Source organism: Microtus pennsylvanicus, chromosome 10 (genome assembly GCF_037038515.1).
Source record: "Microtus pennsylvanicus isolate mMicPen1 chromosome 10, mMicPen1.hap1, whole genome shotgun sequence".
Lineage (NCBI taxonomy): Eukaryota > Metazoa > Chordata > Mammalia > Rodentia > Cricetidae > Microtus > Microtus pennsylvanicus.
The window spans coordinates 53700843-53718206 of record NC_134588.1 but is presented as its reverse complement, the minus strand read 5'-3'; the positions used below and the strand labels follow the sequence as shown (position 1 = coordinate 53718206).

Here is a 17364-nt window from a genome sequence, read left to right as displayed (position 1 = left end):
TAATTTGACAGAGATGCATAACAACATATGTACATATAATACTAATACTAAAATAATTAAATATTGATATTTATAGTTCAAATAAACAATGGCTTAAATGATTTATAGTTTTTAAAAATGAATTATCTTTTTAACATGCAGATAGATATTATCTAACAATAATGAGTTCTTTAAAAATGTGTGTAGAATTACAAATGTACTCACTCTGCTCCCTGCACCCGTCATTATATAGAGAGGAAAACTGGGTGAAGCGATCATGAAAATCAATAGAAAGAAAAGCAGCTTCATTAGAAAACTAAATAGTTTACACAGGCGAGTGAGCCAGTGGTAGGGAAACAAAGAAATGACTTGTTTTTGGAATGCGTACTAGTGACTTGATTGTTTTCATTTTTTTTCCCAGAAATTTCCAAACCCGGACCGTCTTCTCCAAGTGGACTTCCTGAAGAAGACAGTGTCCTATTTAACAAATTGACCTACTTAGGATTTATGAAAGTTTCTTCCCCACGTAGCGAAGAAGAGGCTTTACGGGCAATGGCAACCATGAGAGCTTCCAGTCAGTGCCCCTTTGCTGTTACACTGTATGTGCCCAACGTTCCAGAAGGTTCTGTGAGGTAAATTTTCTTTTTCTTAGTGTATAATTAAGTATTCTGAGTGTTGGTGAGTATGTTATAAATCAAATGTGGGACTGAAATGTGAGTTCACATACACTCTCTAGACTTACAATGCAAATCAGAAATTACATTTAGGCTTAGAACTTGTTCTTGCTTGCAGAGGGTATTTTCAAATTATTAATCTAGTAAATTAAGTACTAAGTATCTACTAATAGCATTGTAAATTTAAAATTTTTAAAAAAGATTTGTTTACTTTTATTTTATGTGCATTGGTGTCTTGTCTGCATGTTTGTCTGTGTGCGAGGGTGTCAGATCCCCTGGAACTGGAGTTACAGACAGTTGTGAGCTACCATGTCGATGCTGGGAAATGAACTCAGTTTCTCTGGAAGAGCAGCCAGTGTTCTTGACTACTGAATCATCGCCCCAGCCCCCAAATTTACAAATTTTGATAAAAATGCCTTTAGTGTCTTAGGAAAACATTGTGTTAATATATTCTTTGTGTGAAATACGTGTGGGGACATGTAGGTGTCTGTGGAGGCAGAGGACAGCTACTGGTGGTATTCTGTAGGTGCTATTTACCTTCTAAAAATTTAAATTAAATTTTTTTGAGTCAAGAGTGTCTTGCTGGCCTGGAATTTGCCAAGTTTGCTAGACTGGCTTGCTGGCTAGTCTGTGGGAGCTTCTGGAGCTACCTGTTGACCTTTCTTGCACTGGCATTGCAAGCACAGGGCATGCAGCACTCAGAGTCTCTTCTTTCCTAAGGTCCTAAATGTCTAACTCAGGTCCTCTTACTTGTAGAGCAGTCACTTTCCTTTGTCTCCCAAGCCTTCAAAATGAGAGGCAGTGGCAGGCAGATCTTTGGGTTGCTGTTGTTTAGCCACAGGTCCCAGTGAGATATTCTGTTTCAGCAAACAAAGTGAGCAAGAACGCTTACTGTACAAGACAGAGGACCTGAGTTTGAGGTATTACCATTAAAGTTAAAAGAAAAAAAATTCTGGTGTGGCTTCATGCTTGTAACCCCAATGTTGAGGGACAGGATTGATGGGACTTGTTGACTGCCACTCTAGCTGGGAAAGATCTAAACAACAACAACAAAGAAAATAAGATGGAATAGCTCTTATGGATTGATAACTGAGGCCGACTTTTGACCTCTTCAAGTATTGTACACCTGCACACACAAACATCTACAAATACAAACCCTGTGACAAACACACACAAGCACATACAGAGAAAAGGAAAGGAATACAAAAGAAATGGACTGGGGCTGGAGAGATGCCTCAGCGGTTAAGAGCACTGACTGCTCTTCCAAAGGACCTGGGTTCAATTCCCAGCAACCACATGGCAGCTCACAACTGTGTGAAAATGCAGTTCCACGAGATCTGACACCTTCACACCAATGCATATAAAAATAAAGTTAGATAAATCATTAAAAATTATTAAAAAAAAGAAATGGACTTTCTAGGAATGTTCTGTGCTAGTCTTTCTCTTTCACTGCCCCTTTACATACCTTTATTTCTAGTGATCTGAAAAATGCTTCTTTAAAAAAGTTCTTTAATGGGTGTGCTCATGGTGAACATCCTAGGTAGAGGCAGGTGTATCTGAGTTTAAGGTTAGTCTGGTCTATACAATGAGTTTTAGGACAGCCATAGCTTTGTAATAGAAAGACTTTATCTTGAAAACAAACAAACAAACAACAAATACAAATAAAAACCAAAAAAACCCCCAAATTCTTTGACAATATGATGCATATATATGCTGAGTTTTGGGTATTTTCACACATCGTCTATTATCCTTGTCTAGCCCCTCCTTTCTTCTGCTGAAACCTTTTTTTCCCCAACAATTCTCCTACTTCGATGTCTTTTTCCCCGTTTACTGGCATTGCTTTTAACAGAATAACATAAAAACTTGGAATGAGTGATATATATATGGTACGAAATAGACATGACAATATAGTTATAGTTTATATATATATATGTATATATATATATATATAATTGACTTTGGTGAGTATGTGAGTTGGCTCATAGGAAACAAGAATGAAGAAATTGTTAAAATGAAATGATTTTGTATGTGTGTTTGTATATATAAAATTTTGGGGGCTGGAGAGATGGCTCAGTGGTTAAGAACATTGCCTGCTCTTCCAAAGGTCCTGAGTTCATTTCCTGGCAACCACATGGAGGCTCACAACCACCTGTAATGAGGTCTGGTGCCCTCTTCTGGCCTGCAGACATACACACAGACAGAATGTTGTATACATAATAAATAAATAAAAAATATTTCAAAAAAATTTTGAGTAACATGAAGACAATTCATTTATTTGTATTAATAACCATTTTGTGATTTTAAGATAAATATGTCATATTGGTATGGCTTGTTTTTTGATAGTTGATATCCTTATCTCATTTTTTGTTGTTTCAGAATCATAGACCAGTCAAGAAATGTGGAGATAGCATCTTTCCCAATTTATAAGGTGCTATTCTGTGCACGTGGGCATGATGGGACAATGGAGAGCAACTGCTTTGCATTTACAGAGAGTTCTCATGGTTCAGAGGACTTTCAGATACATGTTTTCTCCTGTGAAATTAAAGAGGCAGTAAGTATGATATAGTGTAGCAATTTTCTTGAGTTAAATTAGGATTTTTTGAACTCTTGATTTCCCTGTCATAGAAAGACATATATAAACTAGACATTATATAAACTTGGAGTCTGTAGCAACCATGTTAATATTTGCATTGGCATGGCACCGACTATAGAAAGCTAAGTCTGGCTGGGCATTAGTGGCACACACCTTAATACCAGCACCAGGGAGGCAGGTGGATGTCTGTGAGTTCAAGACAAGACCAGCGTGGTCTACAAGAGCGAGTTCCAGGACAGACTCTGTATTAGGACAGGCTCTGTAAATGTTGTGCTTTGTGTATGAACATGATATTGTAGGTAGAGCATGCATAGTAGAAAATGCCACTTGGGAAATTGTCCTTCTACCCTACCATTGTAATATTTGCTTATTTATGCTCAGAAAGGATGAGTAGTATTTTTGTGACTCTTCTTATTTTGCTCAGGTTCATTTGTCCAAATGGCTTTTAAAAAATGCATCTTCAGTGCCCGATTTTCTGCTGGGCTTGGTAGTTGTGTAATGCTTTCACTTACATAGTATACTGACATTATTTCTTTTTTTTTCTTTTTTTTTGAATTTTAAAAACAGGGTTTCTCCGTAGCTTTTGGTTCCTGTCCTGGAACTAGCTCTTGTAGACCAGGCTGGCCTCGAACTCACAGAGATCCACCTGCCTCTGCCTCCCGAGTGCTGGGATTAAAGGCGTGCGCCACCACCGCCTGGCCTGACATTATTTCTTAGATCTCTTTTGATTTCACTGGTGATTCCTGTTTATAACTTTAAGCCTTGAATTCATTCTTGAGTTGGTCCAGTAAAAAAATACAGATGCTTTCATAGAGTTAGGGGAACTTCTCTTTTGAAGATGTCAATATATTCTTAGCAATTATTATTAATTAGTGATTTATTTTTCATTGGAATAAAAGTTCAGAATCAAATATCTGCAATTGTGTTCTTTTCTGAGTTTATCGACTCGTCCCTGCACTACAAATTGTATTAGTTTAGTACTTGAATCTATTTCAAAGGTTTTGAAAAGTAGGTTTGTGTGAACAATTCTTCAAGTATGCTCATTTTTTTAAAATTTAAATTGTCAACAGAAACAGCTAAAAGCAGCACCATTTTAATCTTTATTTATTATGCAGCATGTACATATAATTTTAATTATAGACACTTATGACTACAACACAAGAATTCATAGAAACATAGCTCTTTGTGAGTTTAATACGAAATATGTTTGGTGTGCTATTTCTTATGCCATAGTAATTATTTGGCTTTACACTAAAACATGTGGAAACATATAATTTATATTGTAACTATAGAAATTCTCTGCCAGAATTCATGACTTAATGAAACTTCAAGTTGTTAATTTGCTTTTTCAGGTAAAGCCTTAATCTATTTCCTCCTAAAATTTAAGTCTGTAATATATACTCACTACTTTCTGAAAAACTCTGGTTGACAAGAGTGAGTTGGTCCAAATGTGCTAATATTTTATCTAGACACGAATGTAAGTATGTTGAAAGAATACAAGGGTTTTTGTGAGAGGACCATTTGTGATCCTTATACACTTCACTGCAGAGTTGGGGAAACAGATTGGTAGAGTCCCGGCCTTTCATGTTGACAGCTGTCACTTAATACACCTGTATGGTTACTGGATCACTGTTGCTGAACAGCAAGGGGACGAACTCTGAAGAATTGAAGAACTTGCTGCTTGAGAGATGGAAATATGCCATAGGAGGAAATTGAGAGGGAACCTTATTGCAAGCATTTATGTAACTGATGGTATGTATGCAACTCTCTTTGGGGATTATAACAGCTATTTATTTATGAATGTAGGAGATGTCTTTGTTTAAGAGCTTTTAATAGTTGGGTGGTCAGTGGGAAAACGTATGAAATTCATGATAATTTTGGAGATACCGCTATCCATTATATTTCTAGACAGTGTATTGCTGGTTGTAAGAAAGTGATTTTCATGTATTAGTTTTTTAAAAAACACATTTTTGAAAGTGTTTTATTTTCATTCATTGCTGATAAAAATATATTGTTTGAAAAAGGAAGGACAGGACTCTGGCTATTAAACCTTATTGAGAGGGAAAATTTCTAGATGTTGAGTAACCCAGTGTATATAGAGAGCTTATGCCAGACATTGTAGGGAGCATCTACTTGATTGATGCTCATAACATACCATGGATTGTATGTGTAGGATTTTTTTTAGACAACTGACTTTATATTTGCCTAGAAAAGCCTTAATTTATGCTTTTTGTCCAGGCATATTACTAATACCTTTATATTTAATTCAAAAAATGTTCTGGTTTAGATGATATTTTGTGTGGTTACCTTTTGCTTGATCCAAGACAAAGAGAATGGATAAAAGAGCTGGGCTTAAAAGTCTTTATCTCAGAAGCACTATATATTTTCAGCAACAGTTTTCTTGTTTAAATATTGTAAAAAGTAGGGGCCAAAGAGATGGCTCAGTGGAAAAGCATGCTTGCTGCTAAGGCTGACTACTTCAGTTTGATCTCTCGCACCTATAAGATGGACCTATCCTCTGCCTTCTACTCACATGTGCAACACACACACACGGGGGGGGGGGGGGAGAAATAATGTAACAAAAGATAAAATTAAAAAAGGTAAAACATAAATGTAAGTTTTGTTTCTCATTGTGTTTTGAAAGTAGATTTATTAGATGTATAGCTTGCATTTCAGTTATACTTGTGGTTTACTCAACTCTTTACACAATCTGTCAACATCTTTCTTGCTTTATACAAAAAAATAAAAAGAATATAATGTAATTACACTTTAAGTTGATCTGAAATCTTTTAGTTTTCTGTTTCCCAGGGGTTATCTGTTTTGTGGTAAGGGGACAAATACTATTTGAGTCCTTTTTGGTAAGCACAAAGAACTTAGGGACTAAAGGACAATTTTATCACTTATGCATGATGTGTATCAATGACATCAATTACTTTCTCTTCCCTTTCTTTCTCCCTAAGGTTCCTGGATGGTACCTGAAGGTTTTTCTACGACAGGGAAGCAGATACTTCTTCAAGCAATAACAGCATGTCTTTTACCAGCTGTCCTCTTATTTCACCACGAATGTCTTCAAGCAGCAGATACCAACAGTGGAGAAGGGTGCCCAGCAAGAGTGATGACTCTCTTGGACACTGTGATATCAGGATATATTTGACTTATTGTCCTGGGTAGTCTTCTGTAGGACCCTATTGGACTGGATCTTTGTAACATAATTGAACAGTCCAACCAGATGTATCTTAATGTCTGTGATCTTTGTATAGGGAGAATAATGCAAGATTTCTGCTGAGGTATTGCAGACAAATCAAAATGTCAGAAGTAGTGAAAAAATGATAAGGATTTGCCCATGCTTCTTGTATCTTTGTGGATATGGTACAGAGAGCTTTAAAAGAATTTAAAGGGCATTGGTAATGCTAAGATATACTCCTTCCCATTTGTGTGTGATTATGGGATATGTCCCTGTAAGTATTCATTTGTGTGTGTATATATGTATGTGAAGATGTAATATACCTGTGGTCTCAATTTTCCTAGTTATAGGATTTATAAGTATCCATGCCCAGCTGTATAGTAATTTTTTTCTAAAATTCTTCATTTTGGCCATTTTCAATGATAATGCATTTGAGCAAGTTGTAAAATTACAAGTTGTTAAATAAAAATAGGTAAAAGTTTTTTTTTGTTATTTTTTTAGTTAGGGTCTCAGTAGATAGCCCTTGCTGATCTGGAACTCACTATGTAGCCCACAGAAATCTTCCTGCCTCTACTTCCCAAGTACTGGGATTAAAACTATGTGCTAAATATACCTGATCACATGCTTGTCTCATATTTTTATGTTCATTTCTTTTTTTTTTTTTTGAGACAGGGTTTTCCTGTGTAGCTTTGATTGTCCTGGAACTCACTCTGTAGACAAAATTGTCTGGAACTCCTAGAGATCCTCTAAGGGCTGGGATTAAAGACATGTGTCACCACCACCCAGCACTTTTTTTTTTTTTTTGAGACAGGGTTTCTTTGTGTATCCTTGGCTGTTCTGGACTACCTCTGTAGACCAGGCTGGCCTCAAACTCACAGAGATCTGCTTGCCTCTGACCCTTGAGTGCTGGAGTAAAAGGCATGTGCCACCACTGCCAGATTTGAATGAACATTTCTTGATAGTATTTCTTTTTTCTTTTTCTTTTTTTTGTGTTTTTTCTAAAGAATAGATTGTTTCATGAATATTAATGGAAAAATTTTATATTTGAAAAAGAAAATATATTTAAGTATGTACCTGTGTCACTTAATAGCATCATTTGAACTTTAGCTGTATAATATTTACTAATTGGAAAATACTGAAATAAAGAAGATAAAGTTACCCAAGCTCTATCATAGTTAGGATTGTAGGTTATCCGTAGTATCAGATGTCTATGTACTACATCCCCACCTCCAGTAGCAGCAGATACCTAATTTTATGTCTAATATTTTCTGCAGATATTTTCTGTGGAAACAATCCTATTGTACTATTTGTCAATAAACCTTTGCCTTGCACACAAATGTGTCAATTTTAGATTGTTTTTGTGTGTATATGCTTTAATAATGTGCCATGTATTGAAGTGTTTGCTATGGTATGTATTTTCAATTTATTTTATATAGTATATAGTGCTCAAAGAACTGCTGTTGGTAATCACTGTTTCTGAACTTTCCTAATATTTGCATCACTTTTGTTCTATTCACTGACTCTAGAATTCACATATAATTTTAACCCTTTTGGTGGAAATAGCAATTTGTGAGACATGGCATTTAAATTAATGGGCTACATTCTAGTGAAATTTGAAACTTAAACTAACATTTCTGATTTTGACTGACCTAATGATTCTTTCTTGGTCAATATAAACACATCTTATTTGTATTCATTTGAATATGTTTTATATTCTTCAATGTATATTCATAGCACCTAGAATGTTACTTTGTGCGCAGAAAATGCTCAAAAATTTGTTTAATAAGTTATTGTTTTCATTGAAAAAGACTTGTTTCTACTTCTATTAATACCAATTCTTTACTATTATTATTTTCACTTGTTTATACCAGATCATAGGGATTAGCTAAAATAGTTATGAATGTTGTGCTATAAATATGGATCTATTGTTAATAGTCACTATATAGGTTTGCAGTGATATTTCTATAGCACTGTTAGTGTTAAAATATTAAACAGTTGATTTAAGAATTGATATGATATTTGAAAAGTAGTTTAGGGTAATCAAAAAATAGGGAAGTCAAAATGTGACTGTATGAGTTTGAGGACAGCCTGTTTTAAAATGTAGGATGATTGTGTATATATAAATATATACATACACATAAACATATATATGTACATATATATTCAGGAAGAAGTTAACTTCCAGAATATATGAATTAAGCAAACAGAAAAATGAAGTAGCATATTTTATTTGAAGTAACAAATGGCATTTTGAAGTGCTGAGGTCAGTTGTAGCACCTTGCTTATGCTCAGGGCACCACTGAGCTACAATTGCAGCTCAACAATTTCTTCTATTTAAAGGAGTATTTTTGCTTTAAGAAAATTTTAAAAGCGGTTTCCAAGATTAATATGTTCATTGATAATTTGACTTTCAAATTGAGAAATTTGTTAATATTCAGTAAAATCTCATTTGTGTTTCCTAAGGTGAGGTATTAAAAATAGGATTCTTGTTTGACTCCTCTCATCTCAACCTATTTTTATTGTCCAAACTATGTGTTGATGGACTGTGAGATTGGAGGTCTTTGGTGTTTCTAGTGCATAGTTTGAGATGTTAGTTCTGACACTTATTGTAAACCCAGGGATGAGAATAGCTTTTGGAAAGTGTTGTATTTATAGTTCCTGCCCACTTTGGGAAAAAATCTGAGTAATAAATAAATATGAAAATACAAATATAATTTCACAGTCACTCGAGTGCCCTAATGCTAATAGAATAGCTTCAAACTTTTTCACTATTTATCCTGGAAATCATTTTTGTACTACAAAACACCAAATGAAATACCAAAAACTTTTCAAATCATGTTACCATAAACTGCTGTATGCTGAAAGGGTGTAGCTTCATTGCTGTAGCTCAGTATTTAGCTTGTAAAAGCTGAGGGAGTTCCATAGAGAAACTGAGGACTTTAATTAAAACCTTGTTCATGAATATTCATTGAAAGATGTGGATTCCACCTTCATTTTTGCTTTCATTGCAATATTTTGTAGCCTAGAGACATTTACAAATAAATATAGTTTCTTTTGTGAACTTAACTTAGTTCAGTTTATCCCTTTTTGACACAGGTTTTTATAGCCAAGCCTAGCATTCAACTAGTGACAGTTTTGTTTCAGCCCTTCTAATGCTGGGAGTAGAGCTGTGAGCCAACTGTACCTGACTTTAAAAAAATACTTATTTAAACTGGGCAGTGGTAGCACACACCTTTAATTCCAGTTCCCAGGAGGCAGAGGCAGGGAGAGCTCTGTGAGATTGAGGCCAGCCTGGTCTACAGAGCAATTTCCAGGACAGCCAGCCAGAGCTACACAGAGAAATCCTGTCTCAGATATATTTATATTTATCTGATTGCCTGTGCATCTGTGCACCATGTCATGCAGGAGTCTGCAGATTCCAGAAGAGGTTGTGGATCTCCTGGAACTGGGATTATAGACAGATGTGAGGACACACGGGGGTGTTGGGAACCAAACTTGAGTCCTCTGCAAAAGCAACAAGTGCTCTTAACCACTGAACCATCCTGGATTTTTTGTTTTAAAAGTTCATTTTTACCGGGTGGTAGTGGTGCATGCCTTTAATCCCAGCACTCAGGAGGCAGAGGCAGGTGAATCTCTGTGAGTTTGAGGCCAGCCTGGGCTACAAGAGCTGGACAGGCTACAAAGCTATAGAGAAACCCTGTCTCAAAAAAAGAAAGAAAAAATCCTTTTTATTAACTTTTTAAATATCAGAGTTTAAAGAAACAAAGCAAGAATATTTGACAGAAAAAGAAAAGAAAAAAAAAACCTAAAAAAATCCAAACAACAAAAAAAGAATATTTGACAGACAGCTGTTAAGTTAGACAGTTCTTTCTTAGTGAGGCTAGTCTTGTTCAATATGAGTACACTTGGGCATATTTATGTAGTCTTGGTTCACACATAGGCATTAATTCATTGATCCTGAGTCTCTTCTCTACTACTCTGTGAGAACAAGTCTTTGATAATAGAGAACTGATGAAAACAATGCAACTTCCTTTAAAAGTCATCAGAACTCTAGACTCTACCTAGTCACTTTACTGGTTTACAGAAAGTATTGCAAATACCCATTGGCTTGTTTTGTAAGATTAGTCAAATTATCCAAGTGGAGTGGTATGTCTGAACTGAGTTGGTCAACAAACTCACTGTATCTGAAGCTGTATATATAAGAGATTTGTACTGACTGATGATAGCAAATAATATCTATTTTCTACAATAGAACAATCTTTCATGTATCTGCTCTCCCCCGTGACAAATGTGTTGTACAGTTAAGCTGTTTCTTGAAATGTTGCATTGTGTTCATTAGATAATATCATCTGGGAAAACCTTTCAAAGAAAATATTCCTTAATAATCAAATGCTCTCTGATTCACAAGGTTTTTTTTTGGTTATGTGTTTTGTGCATTTTGTTAGTAAGAGAGGTTCTGAATCTCAGTTAACAGTGCTGACTCGCTGTCATTCCTGAGTGGACCTGAACCTGCTGCTGGTGTTCATTCTCACATTCCAGTTCCTAGCTTTAGCTCTTCAATACTAGTTCCCTTCAGGTCTCTAGGGTTTATATTGATAGTGTCTACAGTGAATCTTAACTGTGTAGGTGTAAAAATATCTGTCATACTTGAACTTAGTTTGTGAAATGATGCATTACTGTTGACTTCATATACTTAAACCTTCCATGGAATTAGTGTGCTTTTTGAGGAATACTTTAGCAATATTTTTTTTGATTTCATGCTAATGTTGTTATTCATGTATAATAATTTAGAATTAGGATGGTCTGCATTTACTATGTATGGTTATGTACCTATCACTTTTTTTTGTTTTTTTTTGGGGGGGGGGGTGGTTTTCGAGACAGGGTTTCTCTGTAGCTTTGGTTTGGTGCCGGTCCCGGTACTAGCTCTTGTAGTCCAAGCTGGCCTCGAACTCCCAGAGATCCGCCTGCCTCTGCCTCCCGAGTGCTGGGATTAAAGGCGTGTGCCACCACCGCCCGGCTTACCTATCACTTCTTGATTTTTTTTTTTTTGGTTTTTCGAGACAGGGTTTCTCTGTGGCTTTGGAGCCTGTCCTGGAACTAGCTCTAGTAGACCAGGCTGGTCTCGAACTCACAGAGATCCGCCTGCCTCTGCCTCCCGAGTGCTGGGATTAAGGCGTGCGCCACCATCGCCCAGCTTACCTATCACTTTTTAATGCATACTTAATAAAAATGTTATTATATACCATTCGAATAGTTGAGAGATGCTTATACTGTATTTACTTTCAAATTGTGGGTATGGAAAGTTATAGGCTTTCAGAATGGGAGAGAAGACTACCACGGTTCATTTAGTGCTTTGGTCTAATTACATTTCCATTTTTACTTTTTTTAGGTAAGCAGAATTTTATATAGTTTCTGTACTGCATTCAAACGTTCTTCCAGACAAGTGTCTGATGTTAAAGATTCAATCATCCCGACCCCGGACAGTGATGTATTTACCTTTAGTGTCTCCTTGGAGGTAAAAGAAGATGATGGAAAAGGAAACTTTAGGTGAGAATATCTGAAAAGAATACTCTGAAAAGAAAGCATTGTGTCTGTAATACAGTATTCACTAGCATACCTTCTAGACACCAGATCGTGTTTGTATAAGGCTTTAGACAGGCCCAGAAATATTTGGTGAATAATTACAGTTCACTCTTCTCACACTTCTCTCATAGTCACACAGTTTTTTTTTTACTGATAAAAGAATCTGATATTATAGAACATTAAAATCATAAAAACAGGGCACAGGCTGTAATTTTATCAGCCATGGAGAATCACTTTTTGTTAAAAGTGCTAATTTATTCTCCATTTTCTTATTTATTTTGAACTTTTTTTGGGGATGAGGTCTCATTGTAGCCTGGGCTGGGCTTGACCTCTATATAGCTAAAGCTCGTCTTGAACTCCTGATGTTCCTGTGTCTAATCCCTGAGTGCTAGGATTATAAATGTGTCACTCGCCACTTTCAGCTAGTTAATTTTTCTCCTTTATTGTATTTGTAGGGAAAACTTTACAGCTATTTATATACATTTTTTCCTCTTTCAATTTTTTTATTATTATTTTTTTTAAATCAAAGCTTTAAAAAGATGTATTTATTTTATGTGTATGATTACTTTGCCTGTGAGTATGTTTGTAAAATGTACGTGCCTGGTGTTCACGGAGCTCAAAGAGGATCCAGTGGGACTGGAGTTGCAGATGGTTGTGAGCTGCCAGGTCAGAATTGAACCTGGATCCTCTGCAAGAGCAACAAGTGCTCTTAATTGCTTATCCAGCCCTCTATCCCCTTATAGAAATATTTTTCACCAAAAATATTTTTAGTGGTTGCTGTTAGCATATTATGTGGTTTGATCATCATTTAACTTTTTTCTATTATATATTAAAATGCTTTTTTCCAGTTAAAAAGTGAGCAGTTAATAGGAAATGGCCTATTTAACAATCGCTTATATACCTTAACAATGTCTTAATTTTTTATTTTTTATCTTTTGATTCAGGGTCTCACTGCATAGCTCTTGGCTGGCCTTAAACTCAAACTCATGGAGACTGGCCTGGCCCTGCCTTCCAAGTGTTGGGATTAAAATGTGCACTACCACATTCAGCCTTTAGTTGTAACAATAATTGCCAGATACTTATGTGTATTTTTACCATAAAAAAGTGAATGTCAGATTAAATAAGTTTCTGGAAGCATTTTTCTTTTCTGACAGGGCAACCTGTATTTTAAGTTTTATTTGTTCATTATGAGAATATTTACTTTATCCTTTGTTAGACTTTGATTAACTTTCTGTATATGATTTGTATCTTTTTTGGCCATCTTTTATTTATATTTACTTGGATATGTTAAAGTAGTCTTAAATTCTTGATATTTAAAAGGATGAAGTGTTCCTTACTGTGTTTTTCTTGGTTTAATTATGGTACAGGTGCTCATGACCACCCAGCAGCTGAACCAGAATATGACAGTCTTTAAAAATTGAATAAGCAGGCTGAGCGGTGGTGGCTCACGCCTTTAATCCCGGCACTCTGGAGGCAGAGGCAGGCGGATCTCTGTGAGTTTGAGACCAGCTTGGTCTACAAGAGCTAGTTCCAGGACAGGCTCCAAAACCACATAGAAACCCTGCCTCGAAAAACCAAAAAAAAAAAAAAAAAAAAAAGAAAGAAAAAAAAAGCAGTATTTGAAAATTTGTTATAATTTAAAAGCTAAATTTGAAATTATATGTTTTCATAGTTTTAAATACTGCATTTATCTTGATTGAGAGATAAAATTAGAAGGATTTTGTAATTCATGTTCAAAATTTCTGTGAGTTTTATTTTGCTGGTTGCCAAATTTACTGTTCTCTACTTGTAGTCATGTGAGATTCAGCATGACTTAAGAATATATGCCTGGTGATGGGGGCATACACCTGTAATCCCAGCATTTGTGAGGCAGAGACAGGCAGATCTCTGAGTTCCAGACCAGCCTGGTTTATACACTGAGTTCCAAGACAGCCAGGGCTGCACAGAGAAACCCTGTCTGGAGAAACAAACAAACCAACAAGAAAGAATATAATGTTCTTGGCTTAATACTTTGTTGTTTTGTTCTCATTTTAGACGGTGTTATTTTATTCTACTATTATATCACTAATTTTTGTTCTTTTTGAATATTTCAGTCCTGTGCCTAAGGATAGAGATAAATTTTATTTCAAAATAAAGCAAGGAGTAGAGAAGAAGGTTGTGATTACAGTTCAGCAACTTTCTAACAAAGAATTAGCTATTGAGAGGTAAGCAGCTTGTTCTTATGTCATAGCTCAGACTGGGATTGTCATTGTTAACATGTATCAGATGCTTCCTATTGAATCTCAGCTGTACAGCTCACTGTGGTTTTCAGTGTATCTTGCTTCTGTCTGCCATGCCCCTCCCACTTCTCCATCTCTCTTACCCTGTACTGCCCTTACAGAGCCCCTTTCACTCTTTAAATCCTTTTTGTTTATATTCTATTTTTATTAACACTTATTTACATGGAGGGAAATTAGTTATTTTTACTTTGTATCTTTTAAAGCTTCTGAAATTCCAGCAACTAATGGGAAAATGTTGAAGGAGGGGGCACTTGTTTGTCCTGGCTGCCCAGAACTGAAATTATCGTGTAGAAACTGTGCATTAATCTGTGCATCACCATGAGGTTGTGGCCTACCAGCAAAGTTTCATCATGTCTCCTGCAGCGGATCTATGGCATCTCTCTGACTCTGCCTTCTTCCTCCCAGCATTCCTTTTAGTTTTCCCCACCTAGCTCTGTTCTCCTACAGCTCTGCTATAAGCCCAAAGCAGTTCCTTTATTAACCCATGAAAGAAACACATAGACAGAAGGACCTCCAACACCAGGAAAGTGTATGTGTATTTATTCATAGGAATGTTTTTAAGTAAGTGAATGTTTTAGAGGGCCAAAAAAATTTTATATAAAGTCACTAACATAATCATTTCTCCCAGAATTTGATTTTAGATGACAGTTATTATTTATAATGTAATATATTTTTAGTGGTTGACAGAAAACAAAGGAGAAAAATGGACAAGAATATGAATAGAAAATCGCTGGAAAGTTATTCAGTTCTAAAGTCAATTTACAAATAAAGAAGATTCACGTTAAAGGAACCATATGATATTCAATTACAATATGAAACAAAGATGGGGATATGAGAAAAAGATATTCTTATATTATTAATGGAATTATCAATTGTTACATACACTCAAAAACCAAACCAAGCTAGGCAGTAGTTTTTATTTGTATTTACTTGATACCTAAAGAATGATGATCATTTCTTCATGGATTTATTGGTCATTTGTACTTACTTTGAGGACTATTCAGTTCATTTGCTCATTCATTGATTGGATTATTTGTTCTGTTTTTTTAAAGTTAGGTTTTATATATTTGTCCCATTCTGTGGGTGTCTCTTCATGCCAATGCTTGTCACTTTTGAAGAAGCTTTTTAATGTGTGCAGTCTCATTTGTTAATTCTTCCTATTATATTCTGGTGTATTAGAGTTCCAGTGAGAAAGTCATTGCCTATCCTTACACCTGAAAGTGTTTTCTGCATGTTTTTTTTCTAATAGCTCAAAATTACAATGTCTTTGATCCATATTGAGTTGATTTTTCTAGCAGGTGAGATAACTATCTTGATAATCTCATTCTTTCAATTATATGTTGCATTTAGCAATGGTTAATAAATTCATGCTAAATTCTTTGGTTACGTTTTCATTCTTTTTGTTAGTTGACCTCTAAGTAGGCATTGGTTTGGGATTGCTTTAGGTTTGCCAAAACAATGCTTTCTTTGATAGAATTAATTATCTGTGATATGGGAGATTTTGTAAATACTTAGTTTAATATGTTTCAAAGAGAAACAAACCTTGCCTTTTATTACGCCCAAACTGTAAATGGTAGAATTTAATTATCCAGTAGGTGGCAGTCTCATCAAGAGAATTCTTACACTAACAAAGTAATTTTTGTAGTAGAAAGACAGTTGGTGTGAAAGAATATACTTCAGGTTACATATTCTGAGTGTGTCTTGTCATGGAGAAAATAAAATTTATTTAAAAATCAAATATATAAAAATCAAAATCAAAATATAAAATTTCAATCACACCTCAAAGTAGAAAGAATAATACACTAAACCCTAGGTGCTCTAGTTTTTTTGTTTGTTTGATAGACTTCGGTTTTTGTTAGGAAAGAAGTCACTTTATCTCTTTGCACTCTTGGGCACCTCATATAGTGATATTTCATATGTTGATATTGATATACTTCAGTTGTCTTTCTCAACCCTTATTAGAAAGTACTATGCTTATCTTAACTCCTAGCACAGTGCTTGAAACACAGTTTTAGAGTTATTTCCCCTCATTTAACACTTTCTGCTCTGAGCACTGTTCTAGGCACTGTGACCTATGAGTGTAGATATTATTATGTTGTTTCACAGTTGAGGAAAGTGAGGCATGAAGGTTTAGTGCCTTAACTGTGATAAGACAGATAATTTTGAGTTGAGTCTGTCTTCTACTAAAATTCATGTTTCTACTTTTCCACTTCTGTTTGCAAATTCAGATAAATGAATGAACTGTATAAAATTTTTATTGCCTAAAATGTGTTGAAGTATGAAATACATTATTTAAACCTGTATGTAATAAAATGCTGTATTGTTTGAAGAGATATGAGAACTGTTCCCTGTCTCAACAATTTCTACTATTCTTTCCTTTTCTGGCTTATCCATGTTAGATGTGACATATAAAGCTTTAAGAACTGGACAGAAGATAGAGAACACTAACACTAATTGTTACACTTGTACTTAGTTTTTACTTTATTTTTCTACGTGTTGAGATCAAGTTATGCCAGCACCACTTGTTAAATATGTTTTCTTTTCTCCATTTGATATTTTTTGCTTCTTTGTCAAAAATCAGGTGTTCGAAGATGTGTGGATTGATATCTGTGTCTTCTATTAGGTTTCACTGGTCCTCCTGTCTGTTCTTATGCCAATACCAGGCTGTTTTCAGTACTGTAGCTTATATGGGTTACTTTTAGAAATTAACATATAACTTACCATTTTGACAAAGTACGTATAATGGGGCATACTGCGATATTTCTGTACATGTATAAATTTGTATCATAATGTTCATCCACCTTTGTTCTATCTAGCACCTCACCTTTCCCTCTTCTCTTCAAGCATTTTTATCTTTTTATGTCTGTCTGTCTGCCTGCCTGCATATCTATCTATCTATCTATCTATCTATCTATCTATCTATCTATCTATCTATCTATCTATCTATCTTTGTTTTTTCAAGACAGGCTTTCTCTGTGTAGCTTTTGATCCTGATCCTATCCTGGAACTCACTCTGTAGATCAGGCTGGCCTTGAACTCATAGATACCTGCCTGTTTCTGCCTTCTGAGTGC

The 17364-nt window shown here is 35.3% G+C and overlaps 1 protein-coding gene across 4 annotated transcripts in view; it reads left to right on the top strand.

The window, feature by feature from the left end:
• Rabgap1l (RAB GTPase activating protein 1 like) overlaps positions 1 to 17364 on the top strand; it is a 599727-nt gene that overhangs the window by 46697 nt on the left and 535666 nt on the right. For all 4 annotated transcript variants that reach the window (XM_075988370.1, XM_075988369.1, XM_075988371.1 and 1 more), the window contains 4 exons: positions 401 to 611; positions 3030 to 3204; positions 11820 to 11977; positions 14107 to 14217. In XM_075988370.1, the coding sequence (XP_075844485.1) occupies positions 401 to 611; positions 3030 to 3204; positions 11820 to 11977; positions 14107 to 14217 (655 nt within the window). The remainder of the gene's footprint in view (positions 1 to 400; positions 612 to 3029; positions 3205 to 11819; positions 11978 to 14106; positions 14218 to 17364) is intronic.